This window comes from Cloeon dipterum, unplaced genomic scaffold (assembly GCF_949628265.1).
Source record: "Cloeon dipterum unplaced genomic scaffold, ieCloDipt1.1 scaffold_12_ctg1, whole genome shotgun sequence".
NCBI lineage: Eukaryota > Metazoa > Arthropoda > Insecta > Ephemeroptera > Baetidae > Cloeon > Cloeon dipterum.
In genome coordinates this window covers 888,913-911,512 of record NW_027052679.1, presented here as the reverse complement: position 1 = coordinate 911,512, position 22,600 = coordinate 888,913, and the positions used below count along the sequence as shown (strand labels likewise).

Below are 22,600 nucleotides of genomic sequence, written 5' to 3'. Positions count from 1 at the left end.
GCCCCTATGGGCCCGGCGGCAAAACTCTTTGGGCAGCCGGGGGCATCCGGGGAGGGGGTTCGGAAACCGGTCTCGGCAGGGTCGAAGCGCAAAAAAGCGTACCCGCCGTCGCGTATTGACCTCGCAAGTCAAAATCCGCCTGCGCGTTAAAATTCTAGAGGAAAACCGTCTTGGCGGCCGAGTGAAATCGAGCTTGCGTACGGCGAGCTGGGCGGCAGCAAACGAAACTGCGTGTCTGCAGTTCTAAGTGCGGCGAACGCGTTGGAAAAATCGCGAAAAGTTGGGCGGATGACGAGCTCAGGGTGGTCTACCCTGAGAAAAGGTCGTCAGGGTAGCTCAGGTTTCAGGGCTGGCCGAGACGAATCGAAAGAGACCTCGCGGGTCGAAATCGGTCCAGCGGTTGAATTGATGCGAATTGACGGCCGTCGCTGTGCACACACGCTCGAGTGCAGAAAGCACGAAAATAAAGAAAAATGCCAATTTTAATTTTTCTATGGGCAGTACGAAGCTCAAATTTGGTTTGCACACCGTCAGCACGAATGCCGATGCTGCGGATTTGCAACGATCTCGATTCGGGTCGATCCGTGGGAAATTTGGCGAATTTTCCAATTTGGCGTGTTGCGCTTATGGCGGAAGTGCAAAAAACCACGTTTTTCAGGTTTCAAAAGTTTTCAGCGGTCCGAGTTTTCCACGGATCGGCTCGAAATTGGTCTCAAAATGACCGCAGATAAATTATCTTTAATTGACATTTGTGGCATGTCGAAATCTTGTCCCGGAAAATTTCCACGATTTTCCAAAGTCAAAAAAACCCTAAAAAAAGGGTTAAATCGATTTTGCTCAAAATTTTATGGCTTGCGATTTTTCAAATACCCTTCAAAATATTCCCCGACCGATGGTCTGCAACTGGTGATACCCGGATGTTTCAACAAATTCGGGTTCGGGCAGAAATCGCGTTTGAAATTGCGACATTGCGACTTTGGCCAAAATTGGCAATTTCAAAGTGGCGCGGTTTCGCTCGAGATGGTCAAATTTTGCAAAACCGCACATGCCCAGATGCGCGCCGCTGAGGCGGATTTTTTGGTGCCTCAAAGTCGGTCCGCGGTGCCACGGGGCCCTGGCTAGGCCCCGAAAACCGAAATTGTGGAATGTCCACTTTGCGTTTTTTCAAGTTCAAAAATTAATAACTTTGGATCTGTTGGTGCTACGATCGAAAACCGGTGTTCTCCGTGTTCGCCGCAAAATTCTGCGTAGGATAGACACCATCGCCGCCCCCATGCACCCCTTTCGAAAACTCCCCAATTCCCGTTTTCGAAATATTTAGGCAAAAAGCACCATTCTTGGCGGCGCCGTAGCGGAAAATAATGTGCACCGATTTGGGTGAAACTCTCTGAGAATGAAGATCGACCCTTGCCTAGTTTTCACAATTAGGCGGCATCTCAGGGAAAACCTCGGTTAGCTGGGAAAATCGCGACGAAAAAGTTGCAAAAAATTAGGATTTTTGGAAAATTTCGGCCTCCAAAGCGGCGCCGCGTTTCGAAAAATGCTCGGATTTTGCAAAACCGCGCATGCCCAGATGCGCGCTGCCAAACCGAATTTTTTGGTGCCTCAAAGTCGGTATTCGGTCCCACAGGGCCCTGGCTAGGCCCCGAAAACCGAAATTGTGGAATGTCCATTTCGCGTTTTTTCCACTTTAAATGGGAATAACTTTGCGCCTGTTCGTGCTACGATCAAAAACCGGTGTTCTGCGTGTTCGCCGCAAAATTCTGAATAAGATCGAACCCGCCGCCACCCCCGTCCTCCCCCTTCAACCCCCGTCGCCGCAAAATGCACGTAAAAAGTGTTTTTTCGGTTTTATTTTTTTATTAATTCGCCTATGGGCAAGATGGCGGTTTTGCCCATGGGAATCTCGGTTTGGCACGCCCCCTCGTCGGCCACCCGGGTTTGGCGGCGATCGGGGCCGAATTGCCGATTTTTTTACATTGGGAGATAGGGATGCGTTTTACGTCGGGGGCCCCTGCGGGGCCCCTATGGGCCCGGCGGCAAAACTCTTTGGGCAGCCGGGGGCATCCGGGGAGGGGGTTCGGAAACCGGTCTCGGCAGGGTCGAAGCGCAAAAAAGCGTACCCGCCGTCGCGTATTAGTATAGAAGGAACAAGCGTTGCACGCTTGGCGCTGCGCGCGCCGACGGCCGCTTCGCGGCCGCCCTCCGGGCCTCCGGCCCTCCCGGCTGCGCGCGCCGCGGGGACCTCCGGTCCCCGCGGCGCCTGCCGCCCTGCGGGCGCGTGACGACCGAGGCGGGCGGGCAGAACGTTCGCGAGGTGTGAATCCTTGGCATTTTTCGCGAATCGCGTCGAGAGTCTGCGAAGTGGCGAGCGGTGGGGTCTGAGAGATCCTCGGCGTTAAAAAAAATCGCGAAAAGTTGGTCCCGGGCGGATTTCAGGTCGGCCTACCCTTGGAAAGATTGTCAGGTTGGGTTAGGTGGAAGGGATAGCGAAGACGAATTGATAGAGATCTCGCGGGCTGAAATCCGTTGATCCGTTGAATTTATTTGAAAATTACACCGTGGCGCCGAAGCGGCGTCGTCGAAATCTCAAATATCGCAAGAAAACGACGAAATTGATGGAGATATCACGCCAAAGTGACAATAGGAAGCAACGGCAGTTTCAAAGCCGGCGAATCCGGCGAAAAGCAGAAATCAGGTCGCGCGACCTGGGGAAGGTCGGGAATGGCTGAAGGTTAAATTTCGTCGTCAGGTACAGTCAAATGTGGCCAAAATCGAAGAAAATGCGTTAAAAACTGGCTGCGGGAAGGATCTCAGGTCGGGATACCCTGAGAAAGGTTGTCAGGGTAGGTCATTTTGTTAAGCTCGATGATACCTTTCATTTGAGACCTCTTTTGTCAAAATCCATTTACGCGTTCAATTGCTCAAGAAAAACCGTGTTTTTCGACCGACCGAAGTCGAGCTTTCGTGCGCCGAGCTGGGCGAAAGGAAACGAATCAAAGGGTGATTTTAAATATTATACTATTTCACAATTTTCTAAAACTGGCACTATGAAGGGTTTTTTGAGGAAATTAAAAAGTTGAAATTAATTTTAAAAAATAACAATGGCAATTTATTTCAGGTCTCAGTATTACAAAGGATTGCTTATTACGATTTATTACAATGTGTTTAATACAATTCGATAAATTTACAGTAATTTTATGTGCATTTACATGGAAGTGTCAATTCTATCACAAAAATTAAACATTTTAATTCAAGTCTCATCGATTACAACTATCGCAGATTACATATTACAAATTAAATTACTTTATTCTAAGTCTAATCAGGAATTACAATAATAAGTCTTTATTTATTCAGTCGTTTGAAGTTACAATAATCTAGGTTGCTTTTCAAATACAGTTTAATATTATAAATTCTTAAGTAGGAAGTTACATATTATCAAACAGGAATGAGAAAAAATTAATGAAATTTAAATAAAACACAAATTGGAAATAAGTTGAAAATGAGCGAAAAGTCAGAAAGTAAGGAATGTGTAGTAAATCAGCGTGGCGACCAATCAGATGAGCCAGCTCTTCACACCACCTAGCGTCCAAATCTCTAAAGATCTCCGACGCTCTAGAGAGAAGTGGACGCTTGGTGGCGTGAAGAGCTGGCTCATCCGATTGGTTGCCGCGCTGATTTACTTGAAACCACGACTTGCTCTTAAGTTGGAAGATACATTTCAAACAGGAATGAGAAGAAATTAATGAAACTCAAATAAAACACAAATTGGATATAAGTTGAAAATGAGCGGAAAGTCAGAAAGTAAGTAATATGTAGCAAATCAGCGCGGCGACCAATCAGATGAGCCAGCTCTTCACGCCACCTAGCGTCCAAATCTCTAAAGATCTCCGACGCTCTAGAGAGAAGTGAACGCTTGGTGGCGTGAAGAGCTGGCTCATCCGATTGGTCGCCGCGCTGATTTGCTTGAAACCCCGACTTGCCGCATGGAAAAAAAGGAAATCAAACTAAAGTGTCAATCGAAGGGTCGAATCACTCACTGCATCTGGTCGTCTTCCGAGCTGGTATCTACCTCCATCCAGTGGGTCATCACTCTCAGGAAGTCGGACTCTGGAGGCTGCGAGTGGACTTGGCGAGGATCTTGTTCCCTGGCGCGCAGTTGTGGCTCTTGAGTGCCGAATTGCCCGGTCCGCTGCAAGCCCAGGAACTCAGGTTGGAAGGCAGCGGCGGGTAGGAACGCTCCTTGGTGTTGCAACCGCTCGGCTTGTTCACGAGCCTCTGTGTTTTGCAGAGCCTCGTTGAGCAGTTCTGGAAGCTGCAAAAGAATAGAGTAAGTTAAATTGTCAAAATTTTAATTCAAATATCAATTACCTGCAACTGCAAGCTCAGGAAACACGATGTCAAGTCGTCGTTGTCCTCGTCGTCCAATCTCAGCCTGGCCGGTGTCCTCTTTGGTGGAGGTGGGTTGTCCTGAAACAGAAAAATTTAAAGTGTCATAGTATGAATTGCAAGCGAATTTCAAAGTGTCTTACCGATCCCGGCGTGTTGGAGACCGCGGCCGCCCTTTTGTTGCTGGTCCCTGATGTTGAAGGCCCGGCGTCTCGAAGGTCCGTTTCGGAGATCTTGAAGTTGGGATGTCTTTTGAGCCAACTCTGCTCTGCCATCTTCTTGAAGTGGCCGACGCTAGCTGGATTTTCAGCGTCGAACTTTGTGAAGACAGAGAAATCGGCGCCGTCGTCCAAGAAGTCTTCACTGTTGAAACGGGACCTCCAGTCGGCTGTTGGCAGTGATGTTTGGGGCTGCATCTGGAGATGTTCGTTTTCCCGCCTCACGTCCTCAAAGTAGATCTCCGTCAGGCGCTCCTGCTGGCGGTCATGTCGTTCCTGAGTGTTGAGGTTGCTGGCGACGCTCGGGGAACGATGATGTTCATTTTCCCGTCGAATGTCCTCAAAGTAGACCTCCATCAGGTGCTCTTGCTGGCGCTCGTCTCGTTCCTGGGTGTTGAGGTTGCTGGTGATCCTCGGGGAACGGAGGACGTGCACGATCGCTGAGGCGCACTGCTCGTCCAGGTCTTCTTGCGGCATCGGCTCCCAGTTGTCGTCGTCCTCGTCGACCAACTCCGCGATGTCATCAGGATGGGAGCCGCGGCCATCAAACGTGAACTCGTTCATCACTTCCTGGCTGAAGAATCGCTGCTGAAATCTCTGCCTGGGCGATCCTTCTTCAGGCATTGGTGGACGTCCACGTTCGCGGTCGCGCTGAAAGCAAAGGGATGATTTTATTTACCAAGTGCGTTCTTTTTTTCAGGTGTTTTTTCTAACTTTTCAGATGTTGTTAGTTTAAATTTTCAGGTTAAATAATATTTCAGGTTTGTCAAAGTATTTCTCACCTCTGCGAGCTCCTCCATGAAGGTGGCCAAGTTCAACTCAGCTTGAGCAGCGTCGACGGGCTCTTCCAGCGGGGTCAAAGGGCGGGGCGGTCGCCAGTTGACGTCTTCGTCCTCTTCGTCACCGTCGTCCATCTCGTAGTCGTCGTCGTCGTCGTAGTCGTCGTCGTCGTCGTCGTCATCCTCGCCGTCGTCGTCCTCTCTGTCGTCGTCTTCATCCTGTCCATCATCAGACACGGCAGGCTCCACAACGCAGTTGTCCTGGAAAATGAAAAGAAACGATCAATAAAAGTTTGGAAATTTACCTTTTGTCTGAAACTCACATGTCCTGTGAAAAGCTGGACAGGAGGAGGAACTTCTTCTTCCGGCCGTGGTGGTGCCGGCGGTTCCTCGAGGTTCCACAGGTGATGGCGGACCGCGTTGTGGGTGAACCATGCCCCGGTGTCCGGATGCCGTCCCTGCCTGTCGTCCGGACACAGCACCATCCTGATGTCCTGAGCTCTACGTACTCTGCTGAGAGCGACGTAGAGCTTGCCGTGGTCGGACAGATATCTGCGGAGAAAAACGCCGACCTGAAATCAAAGTTGGAGAACAAAGTTAGAATATATATGTGATTGCAACGTTTGATGAACAACTAACCTTGCGCAGAGTCATGCCCTGGCTCTTGTTGATGGTCATGGCGAACGCAATCTTGAGAGGAAACTGAATTCTTCTCATCTTGACGAGCGGGCTGACATCTCCGACGAATTCGATCCTCGGCAGCTCGATGACGCGTCCTCTAATCCGGTCGGCACCGCTGAGAACTCTCACCCTGACCCTGTTTCTGGTGAAGTCCTCGACGCAAACCCTGGTGCCATTGACGATCCCGCTGGCGACATCGAGGTTTCGGATGATGATGGCAATGGCACCGACCCTGATGTTAAGGTCGTGGTAGGGCAGGCCGGGAGGGTTCAGGATGTGGAGTTCGTCCAGCTGGATGAGGCGGCGGTCTTCGGGAAGGTCTCCACCGTCGTCGACGAGAGGGTTGTTGGGATCGTCGTCGACAACGCTGTCCTCGGACAGCAGGACTGAAACCTCTTCAGGTCCCGCCATCTTGGCCAAGATCTGAAAGCATAAGAACATAAAACACATTCATTAATGTAAATCACAATTTGAAATACATTTTAAGAAGCACAAAGTTGTAAAAATTCCCTTCAAGTTTATATAAATATCAAGTCTAATATTCAGTTTCAAACTTACGCGGTTGTTGATCTTCCTGCAGTCGTCGTTCTTGGCCGTCAGGATGGCGCAGTCCTCGCCCTCAACAGACGGATCGTCGCCGAAGGTCCAGTGGATCAACTGGTCCAGGTTGTTGTTGGGCAGGATCCACTCGTCAGGGACGACAAAGGAACCTTCGGGAAGTTCTGGAGGGCACGGGTGGGAACCTTCGCCGATGGTCTTGAGAAGCTGGGCGAAGTCGCGCTCGTCCTCGTTGGCCCTCATGTTCTCTGTCAGATGGAGAACTTGGCACTGCGCCAACAGCTCGGAGTTCCTGAAGTGGATCTCGTCAACTGTCTCGTTCTGATTGGGGATCGGACACAGTTGACGGAGATCCCCTCCGAAGAGCACCGGGCAGCCTCCAAACGGCGAAGTTGACTCAGGGTCCTTGGCTCGGGTGAACAGCCTGTCCGCCGCCTTGTAGGCGTTCACGGACGCCATCGTGACCTCGTCGATGATCGCGAGGCTGGCACCCTGAACCAACTTGTAGCTGCGAACAGACAAACACAAAATGTGGTTATTTTCAGATTCAAAAAATTGTTTGCACATTTATTTCTTACTTTGTAGACTGGGGCTGAAGGTGAGACTCCGAGTCCCTGGTGAGAGGGATGGGCAGGCCAAGGGCAGAGTGAAGGGTGCGTCCGTTGTCGAGAAGGGCGGCCGCGACTCCGGTGAACGCCATGTTGATGGTGGACATGCCCATCAGCGCCAGCTTCTGCACGATGACTCTGTACGTGTGGGTCTTGCCGGTGCCGGCTGGACCTTCCATGAAGAAGAGCCGGCACTGGTCGAGGTGGTCGGGCGACGAGTAGTCCAGCACGGCCTCCATGATGGTGTCCACCACCTCCTGCTGTTGGACGTTCAGTCTGTCGTACTGATCTGAAATCAAAGTCGGTGGAGCGATTGTTAATAAACATATAATTCCGAGTTAAAATTCTGAAAAAGAAATCTCACCTTGGACAGCGGCACCGTCAGGGATGACGTCGTCGTCCACTGCCTCGTCCACCGTCATGTCGTCATCGATGGTGGCGCGGAGCTCGTCGATGTTGATCTCCGCGAACAGCTCCTCGTCCAGGGGAGCGTTGTTGAGCAGCAGCTTCCTGGCGAGGTAGCGCAGCACGCGGAGTCGACTTCCTTCGGGGTCGCGTCTCAGGTGGAATTCGCCGACCAAGCTCTCCCAAACTTGCTCGAAGAGCTGAGCCGGCCTTGCTGGTGCTGCGTGGAGGAGCAAGAGGAGAAACAGGATGCGCATGGCGAACGGCGTCGCTTCCATCCCCGCCGCCTCCCGCAGGCAGTTGAGGTGCTCAAGGTCGTTGCGAGCAAGTCCCAGGGCCACAGCTGCCTCGCGGAAGGTGGCGTACTCAACCCCATCAACGGTTTTGGCGTCCTGGTAGCTGTGAAAAAAAGAAAGGTCGTGAAGAGAATAAATTGGTAATTATATATTTTAAAGAACCAACCTGGTGATGAACGCTCTGTGTTGAACGATGGCGCGCAGCCAGTACCGTTGGATGTTCTTGGGGCTGACGGTGGAGACGACGCCGATGATCTTCTCGCCTCCCCTCTTGCGGCGTGTCCAGACGCGGTCCTTGTCATTCCACACGTAGTGTTGAGGCAGCTCCACAAATTTGATGCGGTTCAGCAGGGCGAGCTCCTCAGGGTCAAGCGCGTTCCTGCAGACGTCCATGAAACCGAGGAACCTTGTATTCTTGAGAGGCCGTGTGGCAGCCTCGACGATCGCCTCCTGTCCACGCGCCCTCCAGAAGACCGGCGTCTCCTCCTCAGTGTGTACCTTCAAGTCGTACACCTGTGGGAAAAAATGAAAAACAAACAACATTACACTCAGACAATGCGCACACAAATTGTCGATTCAACTCACCGTGAACAACATGTCCTTCATGGGAAGCTGAAGAGTGCGCCAGGTTGCCTCTGTGGACGTCGTGTACATGCAATCCAAGGTCTTCTTGATCTCGTTGACGCAGAGGATGCCGTTGCAAGGTTCGTCGTCGTCTTCCTCCGCCTCCACCTCCGCCTCCTGGGCGTTGTCGTTGGGGGCGCCGCCGCTGATGTAGTTGCGCACCTCCATGCTGAGAGCCATCCGATCACGACGAGTCAGCCGGTTCGCATTCTGGAACAATTGCAAAAATTTCAAAGTGTTAGCATCAAAATTTCTCAAAGTTTTAGAAATGAGATAAACTCACCCGAATGCGATGCCCTGTCGTTCGCGCAGTCTGCTCGATGACCGCCATGTCCGGGCCCTTCGTGATGTACTTGACAATGTAGCGAACTTGCTTCATGTTCACGAAGGGCATGACGTTAATGTGGCATCGCATCGTCTTCAGGAGGAGCGGGTTGTACGGGACAACGTGCTGGTTGGTATACTCGTTGCCCCGAACTTTGATCTTGCGTCCGTCGTCCAGTCGCCTCAGCTGGACGAACCCGCGCCCGTCGTTGAGGACAGTCTCGTCGCGGAACGGTGCAGGAAAACCTTTCTTGCAGACTCCACCTCTGCCGCCAGCACAGAGGTAGGTGCACCGATGCAGCATATATCTCTTCACGGTGTCATGAAGTTCAGGGTCGCGGTGTTCGTCAGGGATGGAGGTGGACACGTAGGCATCGACGTCACCAGGGTTGACCAACTGAAACAGACATGGAAGCAAAGAATTAAAACTAAATTCAAGTTCAGGTTTTGACTTAAAACTCACCGGTGAGCTGGTCGTCAGGATGAGATGGATGTGGGGAAGTCCTCGTTTCTGGAATTCTGTAACAAAGATGTAATTAGTGACGTGTCCCATTACCTGATCGTCCAGCAGCATCTTCTTCAGCTTCAGCACTTTGGCCCAGAATGCCCGGCACACGATGTCGCTGTTGAGGGAGCCGTCATTGGAGTCGAAGCCTGGGATGTCGTCAAACTCCAGCTCGCGTGGGTTGGCCGTCATCGTGACGAAGAAAGTGGGAACACCGGTTCTCTGGAACATAAGAAAAGTGTTTTAATTAATGTTTTTCTTTTCAGCTTAGCATTTCGTCAGGTTTGTATAAGTATTGGACAAATTTTTTCAGGTTTTTTCAAGTTTATATCGAAAATTATTGAATTTTAAACGAATTTGCAAATTGTTTATCGTAATTTACCTTGATGGAAGCAATGGCATGTTGGAACAGAGTCTTCATCGCCTCGTCCCCGTACTGGAAGCTCCTCGGCAGGACGACGGATCTGCCGACCTCGTAACTCATGTCGTCCGCGATCTTCTCCATGTACTCCACCAAGTCCCTCCTTGAGGCAAACATGAGCTCTTGGTCCAAGCCGTACTCGAGGAAGCTGAAACGGTTCTGGTTGATGCGGACCCACTGGTCGATGACGAATTGCTGCGTCAGGGTCCCGCAGTTCAGCTCAACCTGCAGAGGACGTCGCCGGTACATCTTGAACCTGAAAAGTTTTTCATTAGTGGTTTTTCATGGATGAATTGGATTAAACTTACTTGTAGAACTCGTTCATCGTGACGCGATTTCTTGTGGCGGTGACGTTGGGTCCGACGTGCTGGATGTTCGGGTGCCAACCGACGACTCCTTTGGGGTACATCAACGGGTAGACGAGGGCGTCGCGGTTCGGGTCGGTCGGCTTCAGGCGCACTCGCTGTCCATCTTTGACGACGAAGGTGTTCATACCGTCTGGCTCACCACCTGCCGCGAAGAGTGCCGCCACCTCGTTCTCTTCTGCCGGCAGCGCGTGGGTGTTGTGGCGCAAGGTGACCTTGTCTCTGTTGGGATTCTTGAAGACGATGGTGACTTCTCCCACGGTACCGTTGTTCCTCAGTTCTTCGTCGATGTACATGTGCGCCAGGGAGAACATCTTGAAGTAGGGATTGTTTTCTTCCATGTACTCGACGATTGTGGCGACGACATCTTCTGGCGGTTTTTGGTGCGTCAAACCTCCGACCACCTGCTCAGCCACCCTCTGGGGGGTGACAAAGCCAATCAGCTGGCAGTTGCGGCGCTGCTGGACTCCCGGTCGTCCGCCTGCTGCGGTGCCCGCCTCGTTCGCCGCTGGCCTGGGATCGAGCGGTGGCAGGTAGGCGTGCGTCTGGCCGTGGATTTTGTAGATATTTGGCGCGCGTCTTCCTGGTGTCGTTGGGAATTGCACGCGTTTGGCCTCGAACTGAGCAGGGGCGATCTGAAAGCAACAAAGAGCAAAGGCAATGATGAAGACACGAATAATTAAAATATTTCAATTTTCAGGTTTGGCGAAAATAACTTCAGGTCAATAGTGCAAAATTAGTTTTTTAATTCTCAATTATAATGTTCGCTAATTTTATTTTAACTTTCTTTTCAGGTGATTTCAGGTAAGTTATTTCAGGTTGCGATTGATAAAATTTTTCAATATCAGTAATATAAATATAAACTCACCAAAAGGTTGATGGTGCGGACGTGTCTTTTGTGATCTCGAAGCACAAACACCAACTCTTCAGGATAATCTTCAGCGGGAAGAATGGGAACCTTTCCCCTCGTGCAGCAAGTGTACAGACCTCGTGCGATGTCATCAGGAGTGAGTTCTGCTGGGAAGAACCAAGCCCGGCAGTGGCGGCACCTGTAGATCCCGCCGTCGTTGTCGGGGTCACCGCCAAAGGTCCCGAGCGGAAATCTTTGGACGTTGTCGGGCAGCGGTCCTCGCGCTGCGTTGTAAGTGCCCTCGCGAACTGCCCTGTTGTAATTGCGGATGTCTCGCTCCCCTCGGAGACCTCTTGGAGGTTGAGCTGGCCGCCGCGGGTCAGGGTGGTAGTCGTGGTTGTCCTGCTGAAATTCAAGTTTGTTCAAAGTAGCTGCAAACAGTTTACAATAAAAAAAATACCTGGATCACGATGGGAACAGTTGGAGCTCTAGGAATTGGGAGCCCAACTTGTCTCCGCACCCACTCAGGTGGCTCAAAGTTCGCATCTTGCTGGTCTTCAGGCGTCAAAACTGGTGTAGCGGCTTCACCCTCACTTCCGTCAGCGGCATCAGCAGGTCCACCGTTGTCGTCGTCGCCGCCAGAGTCGCCAGGGTCATCTGAGCCGCCAGGGCCACCTGGGCCGCCAGGGCCGCCAGGAGCCTGGACGACCTGGACGTCAGCAGCGACAACTGGACCCGCGTCGGCCACACCTCCCAGGCTGGTATCGGAAGTGTTGACAGATGAGGCAGCTGACAAACTGGAAAAAATTTGAATAAAATGATGTTAAAAATTAAAGATTATTATTAACAAACCGGCTTGAAATGCGGCGCGATGTTCGGCGGCGCGCCGGATCTCTCACGACCTCTGCAGGCTCAGGGTGCTCGTCGTCATCGAGTTGAACTCCTTCATGTTGAACTTTTCCGCTGAACAAATTATCAATGTCAAAATTAATCGAAATCATTAGTTATCAAAATTGTTACCTTCGTCTGCCCCTGCGAGCACTGGTTTGCCCCGCAGCAGCGGGAGCACTCCTTCCCCTGGGTTTCCTGCGGTTTCCCTCGGATTCCTGATCGTCCGGAACAGGGTCAGCTCGAGCGGCGTCGCTTCTTGTAGATGACGCTGACGACCTGCAAAAGTTATAACAGTGGTAAAATCAAGTTCAAACTCATAATACAGAAATCCAACCTGGTGGCAATCCTCCTGGATCGTCGTGGCTGTGTTGGTTCCTGAGCGACGACCTCAGGCTGCGCATTTGGAGCATCCTCTTGGCTGGGAAATTTAAAAGTTTATTTTTCAATTACCGTTTTCAGTTTGAAAAAAAAATTTGAAATTTACCTCATTGCCAGCCTCCTGGCTAACTCAGCGGCGACTCTCTCCATGAAAATCGTGTTCGCCAACCGCGCCAGACCTGCCATGTCTGTTGGCTGGAATGAGAAAAATTTGCAAAATTGAGTCATCAAATTTGGTCACAACAATGGGAAAAATTGAGTACATGGATTAATTTCATAATATTTATATGACTCACCAGTTCCCTTGGTGGAGCTGGCCGATTCATTGGCGTTTGTCTTTCTTGGGGTTCATCATCAAGTGGTACCTCGGGCGCCGGCAAACTGGGTTGGGTCACACTGGAACTCTGGGTCTTGGGACGAAACCAACCAGGATTCTTGACAGACTTTTTTGGGCGACCTCCTTTTTTTCGCCCACCTGAACAAAAAATTAAGAAAAAATTGACAATTAAATAATAAAGCTCTTGAATTCAGTTAGATAATAACAGATTTAATAAAATATCATGTCACCTTGAATAGTTGCGCCGTTGTTTTGGTCGCTCCTCGCCAACTCTTCACTTTCTTGAGGTTCATCATCTACTTGATCATCTGGTGGTGGCAAACTGGGCTCGGAGACACTCGCACTTGGGGTCTGGCTCCGCCAAGATTGGGGACGTTTGTCTGTTTTTTTTGGACGTCCACGTCCACGTCCACGCCCACGTCCACGTCCTCTTTGACCACCTGAAAGAAAAAGCATAAGAACAAAGGAACATGAAATATTGAGGAAGCAGTTGAATTGAGGAAGAAATTATTATATTTAAATAAAAATCATGTCACCTTGATTGGTTTCTGTGTTGTATTGGCCGCTCACCAACCACTGGCCAACGTCGATCTGCTCTACTTGATGTGGTAGGCCTTCGACAGGCGCACGCGACGACACCGAAGCTGAGGTCGAAGACGATGAAGTGTCTCGACTCGACACGCTGGATGTGGCGGTTTTTGGTCTTGGAGCAGGCTTTTTGAACACTGACTGGGACCCGGTGTTGACGGTGCTGGTTTCTGCATCTTCTTCAGTCCGTTGGGTTTGGACTGAAGATGCTGAAGCTGTCGTGGCACTCTTGGCCTTCTTCTGGAAACGACCGCGATGGGATTTCTTTGGCCTCGGCATCTAAAAAAACAATTAACAAAAGAAAAGGGCTAAACATTAGAAATGCAGTTAAAACATTTGTTATCAAAAAATAATATGAAAAATTAATTTCCTGGAAGCAATTCAAAGAGATGAAGAAATTAATATTAAAATATCATAAATGCTGCTGCACGTTTGTCCTGCAAATATTAGACATATTGGTCATAGAATTATTTCAAAAGAGATTGATTAAAATACAAAATTAGTGGGAATAATATTAAAATTGTGCAAATCTTCGCATAAAAACATTTTCCAGAAGCTCCCTCCTTTCCGCGGAGGGAGTAAATGATTCCCTAACGCGGCTGGCCAATTCCCTGGCCAGCAAAAATTGTTTAACTAAGAAATTCCTTCTAAATAAATTTTTTCAGCGGCTCCCTCCTTTCCACGGAGGGAGTAAATAATTTCCTGACGCGGCTGGCCAATTCCCTGGCCAGCAAAAATTGTTTAACTAAGAAATTCCTTCTAAATAAATTTTTTCAGCGGCTCCCTCCTTTCCGCGGAGGGAGTAAATGATTCTCTAACGCTGCTGGCCACATTCCCGGCCAGCAAAAATATTCCTAATGCGAAATTTCAGCTAAAAAAAATTTTGTCAGCAACTCCCTCCTTTCCGCGGAGGGAGTAATTGATTCCCTAACGCGGCTGGCCAATTCCCTGGCCAGCAAAAATTGTTTAACTAAGAAATTCCTTCTAAATAAATTTTTTCAGCGGCTCCCTCCTTTCCGCGGAGGGAGTAAATGATTCTCTAACGCTGCTGGCCAATTCCACGGCCAGCAAAAATATTCCTAATAAGAAATTTCAGTTAAAAAAATTTTTACAGCAGCTCCCTCCTTTCCGCGGAGGGAGTAAATGATTTCCTGACGCTGCTGGCCAATTTCCTGGCCAGCAAAAATTGTTTTACTAAGAAATTTCAGGCAAAAAAAAATTTTCAGCAGCTCCCTCCTTTCCGCGAAGGGAGTAAATGATTCTCTAACGCTGCTGGCCACATTCCCGGCCAGCAAAAATATTCCTAATGCGAAATTTTAGCTAAAAAAAATTTTGTCAGCAACTCCCTCCTTTCCGCGGAGGGAGTAATTGATTCCCTAACGTGGCTGGCCAATTCCCTGGCCAGCAAAAATTCTTTTACTAAGAAATTTCTTTAAAAAAAATTTACAGCAACTCCCTCCTTTCCGCGGAGGGAGTAATTGATTCCCTAACGCGGCTGGCCAATTCCCTGGCCAGCAAAAATTGTTTAACTAAGAAATTCCATCTAAATAAATTTTTTCAGCGGCTCCCTCCTTTCCGCGGAGGGAGTAAATGATTCTCTAACGCTGCTGGCCACATTCCCGGCCAGCAAAAATATTCCTAATGCGAAATTTCAGCTAAAAAAAATTTTGTCAGCAACTCCCTCCTTTCCGCGGAGGGAGTAATTGATTCCCTAACGCGGCTGGCCAATTCCCTGGCCAGCAAAAATTGTTTTACTAAGAAATTTCAGGCAAAAAAAAATTTTCAGCAGCTCCCTCCTTTCCGCGAAGGGAGTAAATGATTCTCTAACGCTGCTGGCCACATTCCCGGCCAGCAAAAATATTCCTAATGCGAAATTTTAGCTAAAAAAAATTTTGTCAGCAACTCCCTCCTTTCCGCGGAGGGAGTAATTGATTCCCTAACGTGGCTGGCCAATTCCCTGGCCAGCAAAAATTCTTTTACTAAGAAATTTCTTTAAAAAAAATTTACAGCAACTCCCTCCTTTCCGCGGAGGGAGTAATTGATTCCCTAACGCGGCTGGCCAATTCCCTGGCCAGCAAAAATTGTTTAACTAAGAAATTCCATCTAAATAAATTTTTTCAGCGGCTCCCTCCTTTCCGCGGAGGGAGTAAATGATTCTCTAACGCTGCTGGCCACATTCCCGGCCAGCAAAAATATTCCTAATGCGAAATTTCAGCTAAAAAAAATTTTGTCAGCAACTCCCTCCTTTCCGCGGAGGGAGTAATTGATTCCCTAACGCGGCTGGCCAATTCCCTGGCCAGCAAAAATTGTTTGACTAAGAAATTCCTTCTAAATAAATTTTTTCAGCGGCTCCCTCCTTTCCGCGGAGGGAGTAAATGATTCTCTAACGCTGCTGGCCAATTCCACGGCCAGCAAAAATATTCCTAATAAGAAATTTCAGTTAAAAAAATTTTTACAGCAGCTCCCTCCTTTCCGCGGAGGGAGTAAATGATTTCCTGACGCTGCTGGCCAATTTCCTGGCCAGCAAAAATTGTTTTACTAAGAAATTTCATGCAAAAAAAAATTTTCAGCAGCTCCCTCCTTTCCGCGAAGGGAGTAAATGATTCTCTAACGCTGCTGGCCACATTCCCGGCCAGCAAAAATATTCCTAATGCGAAATTTCAGCTAAAAAAAATTTTGTCAGCAACTCCCTCCTTTCCGCGGAGGGAGTAATTGATTCCCTAACGCGGCTGGCCACATTACCGGCCAGCCAAAATTTTTCTAACGCGAATTTCCTTCTAAAAATAAATTGTCAGCAGCTCCCTCCTTTCCGCGGAGGGAGTAATTGATTCCCTAACGCGGCTGGCCACATTCCCGGCCAGCCAAAATTTTTCTAACATAAAATTTGGAATAAAAAAATTTTTTCAGCAGCTCCCTCCTTTCCACGGAGGGAGTAAATAATTTCCTAACACTGCTGGCCAATTTCCTGGCCAGCAAAAATTGTTATACTAAGATATTCCTTCTAAAAAGATTTTTGCAGCAGCTCCCTCCTTTCCGCGGAGGGAGTAAATAATTTCCTAACACTGCTGGCCAATTTCCTGGCCAGCAAAAATTATTTTAATGCTAAATTTAGGGTAAAAAAAATTTTTCAGCAGCTCCCTCCTTTCCGCGGAGGGAGTAAATAATTTCGTAACACTGCTGGCCAATTTCCCGGCCAGCAAAAATTGTTATACTAAGATATTCCTTCAAAAAAAATTTTTACAGCGGCTCCCTCCTTTCCGCGGAGGGAGTAAATAATTTCCTAACACTGCTGGCCAATTTCCTGGCCAGCAAAAATTGTTATACTAAGATATTCCTTTAAAAAAAATTTTTACAGCGGCTCCCTCCTTTCCGCGGAGGGAGTAAATAATTTCCTAACACTGCTGGCCAATTTCCTGGCCAGCAAAAATTGTTATACTAAGATATTCCTTTAAAAAAAAATTTTACAGCAGCTCCCTCCTTTCCGCGGAGGGAGTAAATAATTTCCTAACACTGCTGGCCAGTTCCACGGCCAGCAAAAATTATTCTAATGCGAAATTGGGGGTAAAAAAAATTTTTCAGCGGCTCCCTCCTTTCCGCGGAGGGAGTAAATAATTTCCTAACACTGCTGGCCAATTTCCCGGCCAGCAAAAATTGTCATACTAAGATATTCCTTTAAAAAAAAATTTTACAGCAGCTCCCTCCTTTCCGCGGAGGGAGTAATTGATTCCCTAACGCGGCTGGCCACATTACCGGCCAGCCAAAATTTTTCTAACGCGAATTTCCTTCTAAAAATAAATTGTCAGCAGCTCCCTCCTTTCCGCGGAGGGAGTAATTGATTCCCTAACGCGGCTGGCCACATTCCCGGCCAGCCAAAATTTTTCTAACATAAAATTTGGAATAAAAAAATTTTTTCAGCAGCTCCCTCCTTTCCACGGAGGGAGTAAATAATTTCCTAACACTGCTGGCCAATTTCCTGGCCAGCAAAAATTGTTATACTAAGATATTCCTTCTAAAAAGATTTTTGCAGCAGCTCCCTCCTTTCCGCGGAGGGAGTAAATAATTTCCTAACACTGCTGGCCAATTTCCTGGCCAGCAAAAATTATTTTAATGCTAAATTTAGGGTAAAAAAAATTTTTCAGCAGCTCCCTCCTTTCCGCGGAGGGAGTAAATAATTTCGTAACACTGCTGGCCAATTTCCCGGCCAGCAAAAATTGTTATACTAAGATATTCCTTCAAAAAAAATTTTTACAGCGGCTCCCTCCTTTCCGCGGAGGGAGTAAATAATTTCCTAACACTGCTGGCCAATTTCCTGGCCAGCAAAAATTGTTATACTAAGATATTCCTTTAAAAAAAAATTTTACAGCAGCTCCCTCCTTTCCGCGGAGGGAGTAAATAATTTCCTAACACTGCTGGCCAATTTCCCGGCCAGCAAAAATTGTTATACTAAGATATTCCTTTAAAAAAAAATTTTACAGCAGCTCCCTCCTTTCCGCGGAGGGAGTAAATAATTTCCTAACACTGCTGGCCAATTTCCTGGCCAGCAAAAATTGTTATACTAAGATATTCCTTTAAAAAAAAATTTTACAGCAGCTCCCTCCTTTCCGCGGAGGGAGTAAATAATTTCCTAACACTGCTGGCCAATTTCCTGGCCAGCAAAAATTATTTTAATGCTAAATTTAGGGTAAAAAAAATTTTTCAGCAGCTCCCTCCTTTCCGCGGAGGGAGTAAATAATTTCCTAACACTGCTGGCCAATTTCCCGGCCAGCAAAAATTGTCATACTAAGATATTCCTTTAAAAAAAAATTTTACAGCAGCTCCCTCCTTTCCGCGGAGGGAGTAAATAATTTCCTAACACTGCTGGCCAATTTCCTGGCCAGCAAAAATTATTTTAATGCTAAATTTAGGGTAAAAAAATTTTTCAGCAGCTCCCTCCTTTCGGCGGAGGGAGTAAATAATTTCGTAACACTGCTGGCCAATTTCCCGGCCAGCAAAAATTGTTATACTAAGATATTCCTTCAAAAAAAATTTTTACAGCGGCTCCCTCCTTTCCGCGGAGGGAGTAAATAATTTCGTAACACTGCTGGCCAATTTCCCGGCCAGCAAAAATTGTTATACTAAGATATTCCTTCAAAAAAAATTTTTACAGCGGCTCCCTCCTTTCCGCGGAGGGAGTAAATAATTTCCTAACACTGCTGGCCAATTTCCTGGCCAGCAAAAATTGTTATACTAAGATATTCCTTTAAAAAAAAATTTTACAGCAGCTCCCTCCTTTCCGCGGAGGGAGTAAATAATTTCCTAACACTGCTGGCCAATTTCCTGGCCAGCAAAAATTATTTTAATGCTAAATTTAGGGTAAAAAAAATTTTTCAGCAGCTCCCTCCTTTCGGCGGAGGGAGTAAATAATTTCGTAACACTGCTGGCCAATTTCCCGGCCAGCAAAAATTGTTATACTAAGATATTCCTTCAAAAAAAATTTTTACAGCGGCTCCCTCCTTTCCGCGGAGGGAGTAAATAATTTCCTAACACTGCTGGCCAATCTCCTGGCCAGCAAAAATTGTTATACTAAGATATTCCTTTAAAAAAAAATTTACAGCAGCTCCCTCCTTTCCGCGGAGGGAGTAAATAATTTCCTAACACTGCTGGCCAATTCCCTGGCCAGCAAAAATTGTTTTACTAAGAAATTCCTTCAAAAATAATTTTTACAGCGGCTCCCTCCTTTCCGCGGAGGGAGTAAATAATTTCCTAACACTGCTGGCCAATTTCCCGGCCATCAAAAAATTTAAAGCGAGGCGTGACGGCCGAAAAGAATTTAAATATATTGCCAGGTGGCTCCGGCGAGTGTCGCCGAAAGGGCGGCGTGTACACAATGTCGTACGATGTCGAAAGGCGGCGGCGGACGCGGCGGCGGCGGCGAAATTAACGATAAAACCACATTTAAAACGGGCGGCATCCTGTGGTGCATTCTAAACCGGCGCGTAACAAAACGTTCGAAATTGACATAAAAACACCTACCTTGTTCGGCGATCCTGGTCCGAAGGTCCAAAGCTGCTGTCACGGTGGTCTGCTGTCCTCGTCGGCTGTCCTCGGTCTCGCTGTTGATGAAAGAAATTCGGTTAATTTAAATGTATACAGGCAGCACGCGATTTTATTTCATCGTTTTTGGCGAATTATGCATGTAATTCCACCTTAATTTGAGAATCTCCATGTAAATTGACATAAACTACACCATCCTACACCCTATTTGACCACTTCAAGACCGTTATTCGGTTCAAATTTTGATTCTGAATTTTTGTCTATATGCACGAATGGCCAGCCGAGAAGCGGCGTGTGTGCGCACATAAACAAAAATTCAGTAGCAATATTTCGGCCGAAAAACTGGTTTCAAACTGACAAATAGGTTGCCAGATAATGTAGTTTATGTACGCGAGTGTGGATACAGGCAAGATGGCATGAAAAACCGCCGAAAAATGATGAAAAATACAAAAATGAAACACCAACCTGGGGATGCGGCTGCGTGGTCTCCGGCTGCGATGAGAAGTTCTAACACTTTTTGTCGCACAATGAAACACTGCACTCACTGAAAAACACTATTCACTCACTGAAACACTCACTTTTTCACTCACAAAACACACAGAAACACTCGCGTCGGCACGATTCACTCGAAAATGTCCGCCGAATTTGCGTTCGGCCGCACAACACACGCAATCACAACACACACGGGGCACTTTTCTTCTCACGAATTTCGCACTTAAAACACGCTACACTCGATGAAACGCACTCTCACTAACACGATGCACACACTCACTATCACTAAAACACTCGCTAAGGATCGGAAAAGTCAGAAAAGATGGGAAAAATCGAGATTAACTTTGAAGCACTTCAGGCACCTGCTGTGTCAACAAAGCAAATCGCAGTCGTCGCGGCGGTTGCTGCAAAACAGCGGTGGCGCTGGTGCGCGCTGCTTCGTACCGGTACGAATGAGATCGTGAATTATGTTCAAATCGTTGCGAATAAAGACGAAACTGGTGTTAATTGGTAAAAGAAGGTTTATTTAATATTTACAACTCAAAATAAATTACAAACAGGCAGCTTTGAGGCTGAAAAGAATTTAAATTGTGCTTGGCATTATGAAAAAACCGGTAATTTTTTAATGCAACCGGTTTTGACGCTGTTAGCATTTCTTTGAATTTGTTGGAAACGACGGCGCTTGCAAGTATCCAAAATTAAATAGAAAAACGCAATTTTTTCCCCCGAAAGGACCCAAATCGCACACTCATGCATGCTGCCGATGTGCATACCATTTTTGAAGTTTCTAACGCACATAGAAAAATTAAAATTCGGAAAATTCGGTTTTCACTGTTGCTCGGCTCGGCTCGGAAGACTGTCACAAATGGTTTTATTTATGAAACAATTCAACGGATCAACGGATTTTAACTCACGACGCCTCAAAAAAATCATCTCGACGAGGCACATAAATTTCTTGTACCCTGACGACCTTTTTCAGGGTACTTCGCCCTGAGATGCCTGTTTTTCATACTTTTTCAGACATTTCTATGAATTTTAAAAGAAATTTTATTAACACACGGACGGAAACCACCTTAGAATCAGGATTAATGTCAAATCTAACTCATTTAAATTGGAAATCCCGAATGAAAGATGGTACGTGCCTTCGGCACGTAATATTGGCCGACTTTATAAATCAATCCGAGTCGGGTCAAAGTCCAGATTGAGAGGCGGCACGCGCCTTCGGCGCGAACTCGTGGCAGGAGGAGCGCCGAGCGGGCGGCGACCGCCGGACGGGGGCGCCTCGAGCGGGCGGCGACCGCCGAGCGGGCGGCGAACGCCGAGCGGGGGCGCCTCGAGCGGGCGGCGACCGCCGAGCGGGCGGCGAACGCTGAGCGGGCGGCGAACGCCGAGCGGGCGGCGAACGCCGAGCGGGCGGCGAACGCCGAGCGGGCGGCGAACGCCGAGCGGGCGGCAACGCCGAGCGGGCGGCGAACGCCGAGCGGGGGCGCCTCGAGCGGGCGGCGAACGCCGAGCGGGCGGCGAACGCCGAGCGGGCGGCGAACGCCGAGCGGGCGGCGAACGCCGAGCGGGCGGCGAGCGCCGAGCGGGCGGCGAACGCCGAGCGGGCGGCGAACGCCGAGCGGGCGGCGAACGCCGAGCGGGCGGCGAACGCCGAGCGGGCGGCGAGCGCCGAGCGGGCGGCGAACGCCGAGCGGGCGGCAACGCCGAGCGGGCGGCGAACGCCGAGCGGGCGGCGAACGCCGAGCGGGCGGCGAACGCCGAGCGGGCGGCAACGCCGAGCGGGCGGCGAACGCCGAGCGGGCGGCGACCGCCGAGCGGGGGGCGACCGCCGAGCGGGCGGCGAACGCCGAGCGGGCGGCGAACGCCGAGCGGGCGGCGAACGCCGAGCGGGCGGCGAACGCCGAGCGGGCGGCGAACGCCGAGCGGGCGGCAACGCCGAGCGGGCGGCGAACGCCGAGCGGGGGCGCCTCGAGCGGGCGGCGACCGCCGAGCGGGCGGCGAACGCCGAGCGGGCGGCGAACGCCGAGCGGGCGGCGAACGCCGAGCGGGCGGCGAACGCCGAGCGGGCGGCGAACGCCGAGCGGGCGGCGAACGCCGAGCGGGCGGCGAACGCCGAGCGGGCGGCAACGCCGAGCGGGCGTCCGCCGAGAGTCTGCGAAATGGCGAGCGGCGGGGTCGGAGAGGTGGGCGGCGTTGAAAAATTCGCGAAAAGTTTGTCCTGGGCGGATTTCAGATCGGTTACCCTGAGAAAGGTCCTCAGGGTGGGTCAGGTTGATGGGCTCGTCGAGAGGATTCGAAAGAGACCTTGCGGGTCAAAATCCGCCTGCGCGTTCAAATTCTAGAGGAAAACCGTCTTTGCGGCCGAGCGAAACCGAGCTTGCGTACGGCGAGCTGGGCGGCAGCAAACGAAACCGCGTGTTTGCAGTTCTAAGTGCGGTGACTGCGTTGAAAAAATCAAGAAAAGTCACGCCGATGACGATCTCAGGGTGGCCTACCCTGAGAAAAGGTCGTCAGGGTAGCTCAGGTTTCATGGCTGGTCGAGACGAATCTAAAGAGACCTCGCGGGTCGAAATCGGTCCAGCGGTTGAATTGATGCGAATTGACGGCCGTCGCTGTGCACACACGCTCGCGTGCAGAATGCACGAAAATAAAGAAAAATGCCAATTTTAATTTTTCTATGGGCAGTACGAGGCTCAAATTTGGTTTGCAGACCGGCAGCACGAATGCGGATGCTGCGGATTCGCAACGATCTCGATTCGGGTCGATCCGTGGGAAATTTGGCGAATTTTCCAATTTGGCGTGTTGCGCTTATGGCGGAAGTGCGAAAAACCACGTTTTTCCGATTTCAAAAGTTT

At 49.2% G+C, this 22,600-nt stretch overlaps 1 protein-coding gene and 1 long non-coding RNA gene across 2 annotated transcripts; both read right to left on the bottom strand.

Moving 5' to 3' along the window:
• Positions 1–3,085: 3,085 nt before the first annotated feature.
• On the bottom strand, positions 3,086–12,482 carry LOC135947640 (uncharacterized). The gene is made up of 21 exons (XM_065496516.1): positions 12,399–12,482; positions 12,249–12,332; positions 12,044–12,190; positions 11,876–11,986; positions 11,484–11,820; positions 11,042–11,428; positions 10,117–10,808; positions 9,770–10,064; positions 9,346–9,609; positions 8,842–9,279; positions 8,520–8,768; positions 8,101–8,447; positions 7,598–8,037; positions 7,204–7,522; positions 6,626–7,133; positions 6,026–6,490; positions 5,710–5,958; positions 5,390–5,647; positions 4,533–5,258; positions 4,372–4,470; positions 3,086–4,315 (listed from the first exon to the last, which is right to left on the bottom strand). Exons 1-21 carry the CDS (start codon positions 12,476–12,478, stop codon positions 4,037–4,039), a joined length of 6,774 nt encoding a protein of 2,257 aa, XP_065352588.1. The 5' UTR covers positions 12,479–12,482; the 3' UTR covers positions 3,086–4,036.
• A 117-nt stretch (positions 12,483–12,599) lies between these two features.
• Positions 12,600–20,936, bottom strand: LOC135947639 (uncharacterized). Its single transcript, XR_010575697.1, has 4 exons — positions 19,716–20,936; positions 19,230–19,309; positions 12,860–13,496; positions 12,600–12,767 (listed from the first exon to the last, which is right to left on the bottom strand). It is a non-coding gene; the product is annotated as an uncharacterized LOC135947639 (long non-coding RNA).
• Between the last annotated feature and the right edge of the window lie 1,664 nt (positions 20,937–22,600).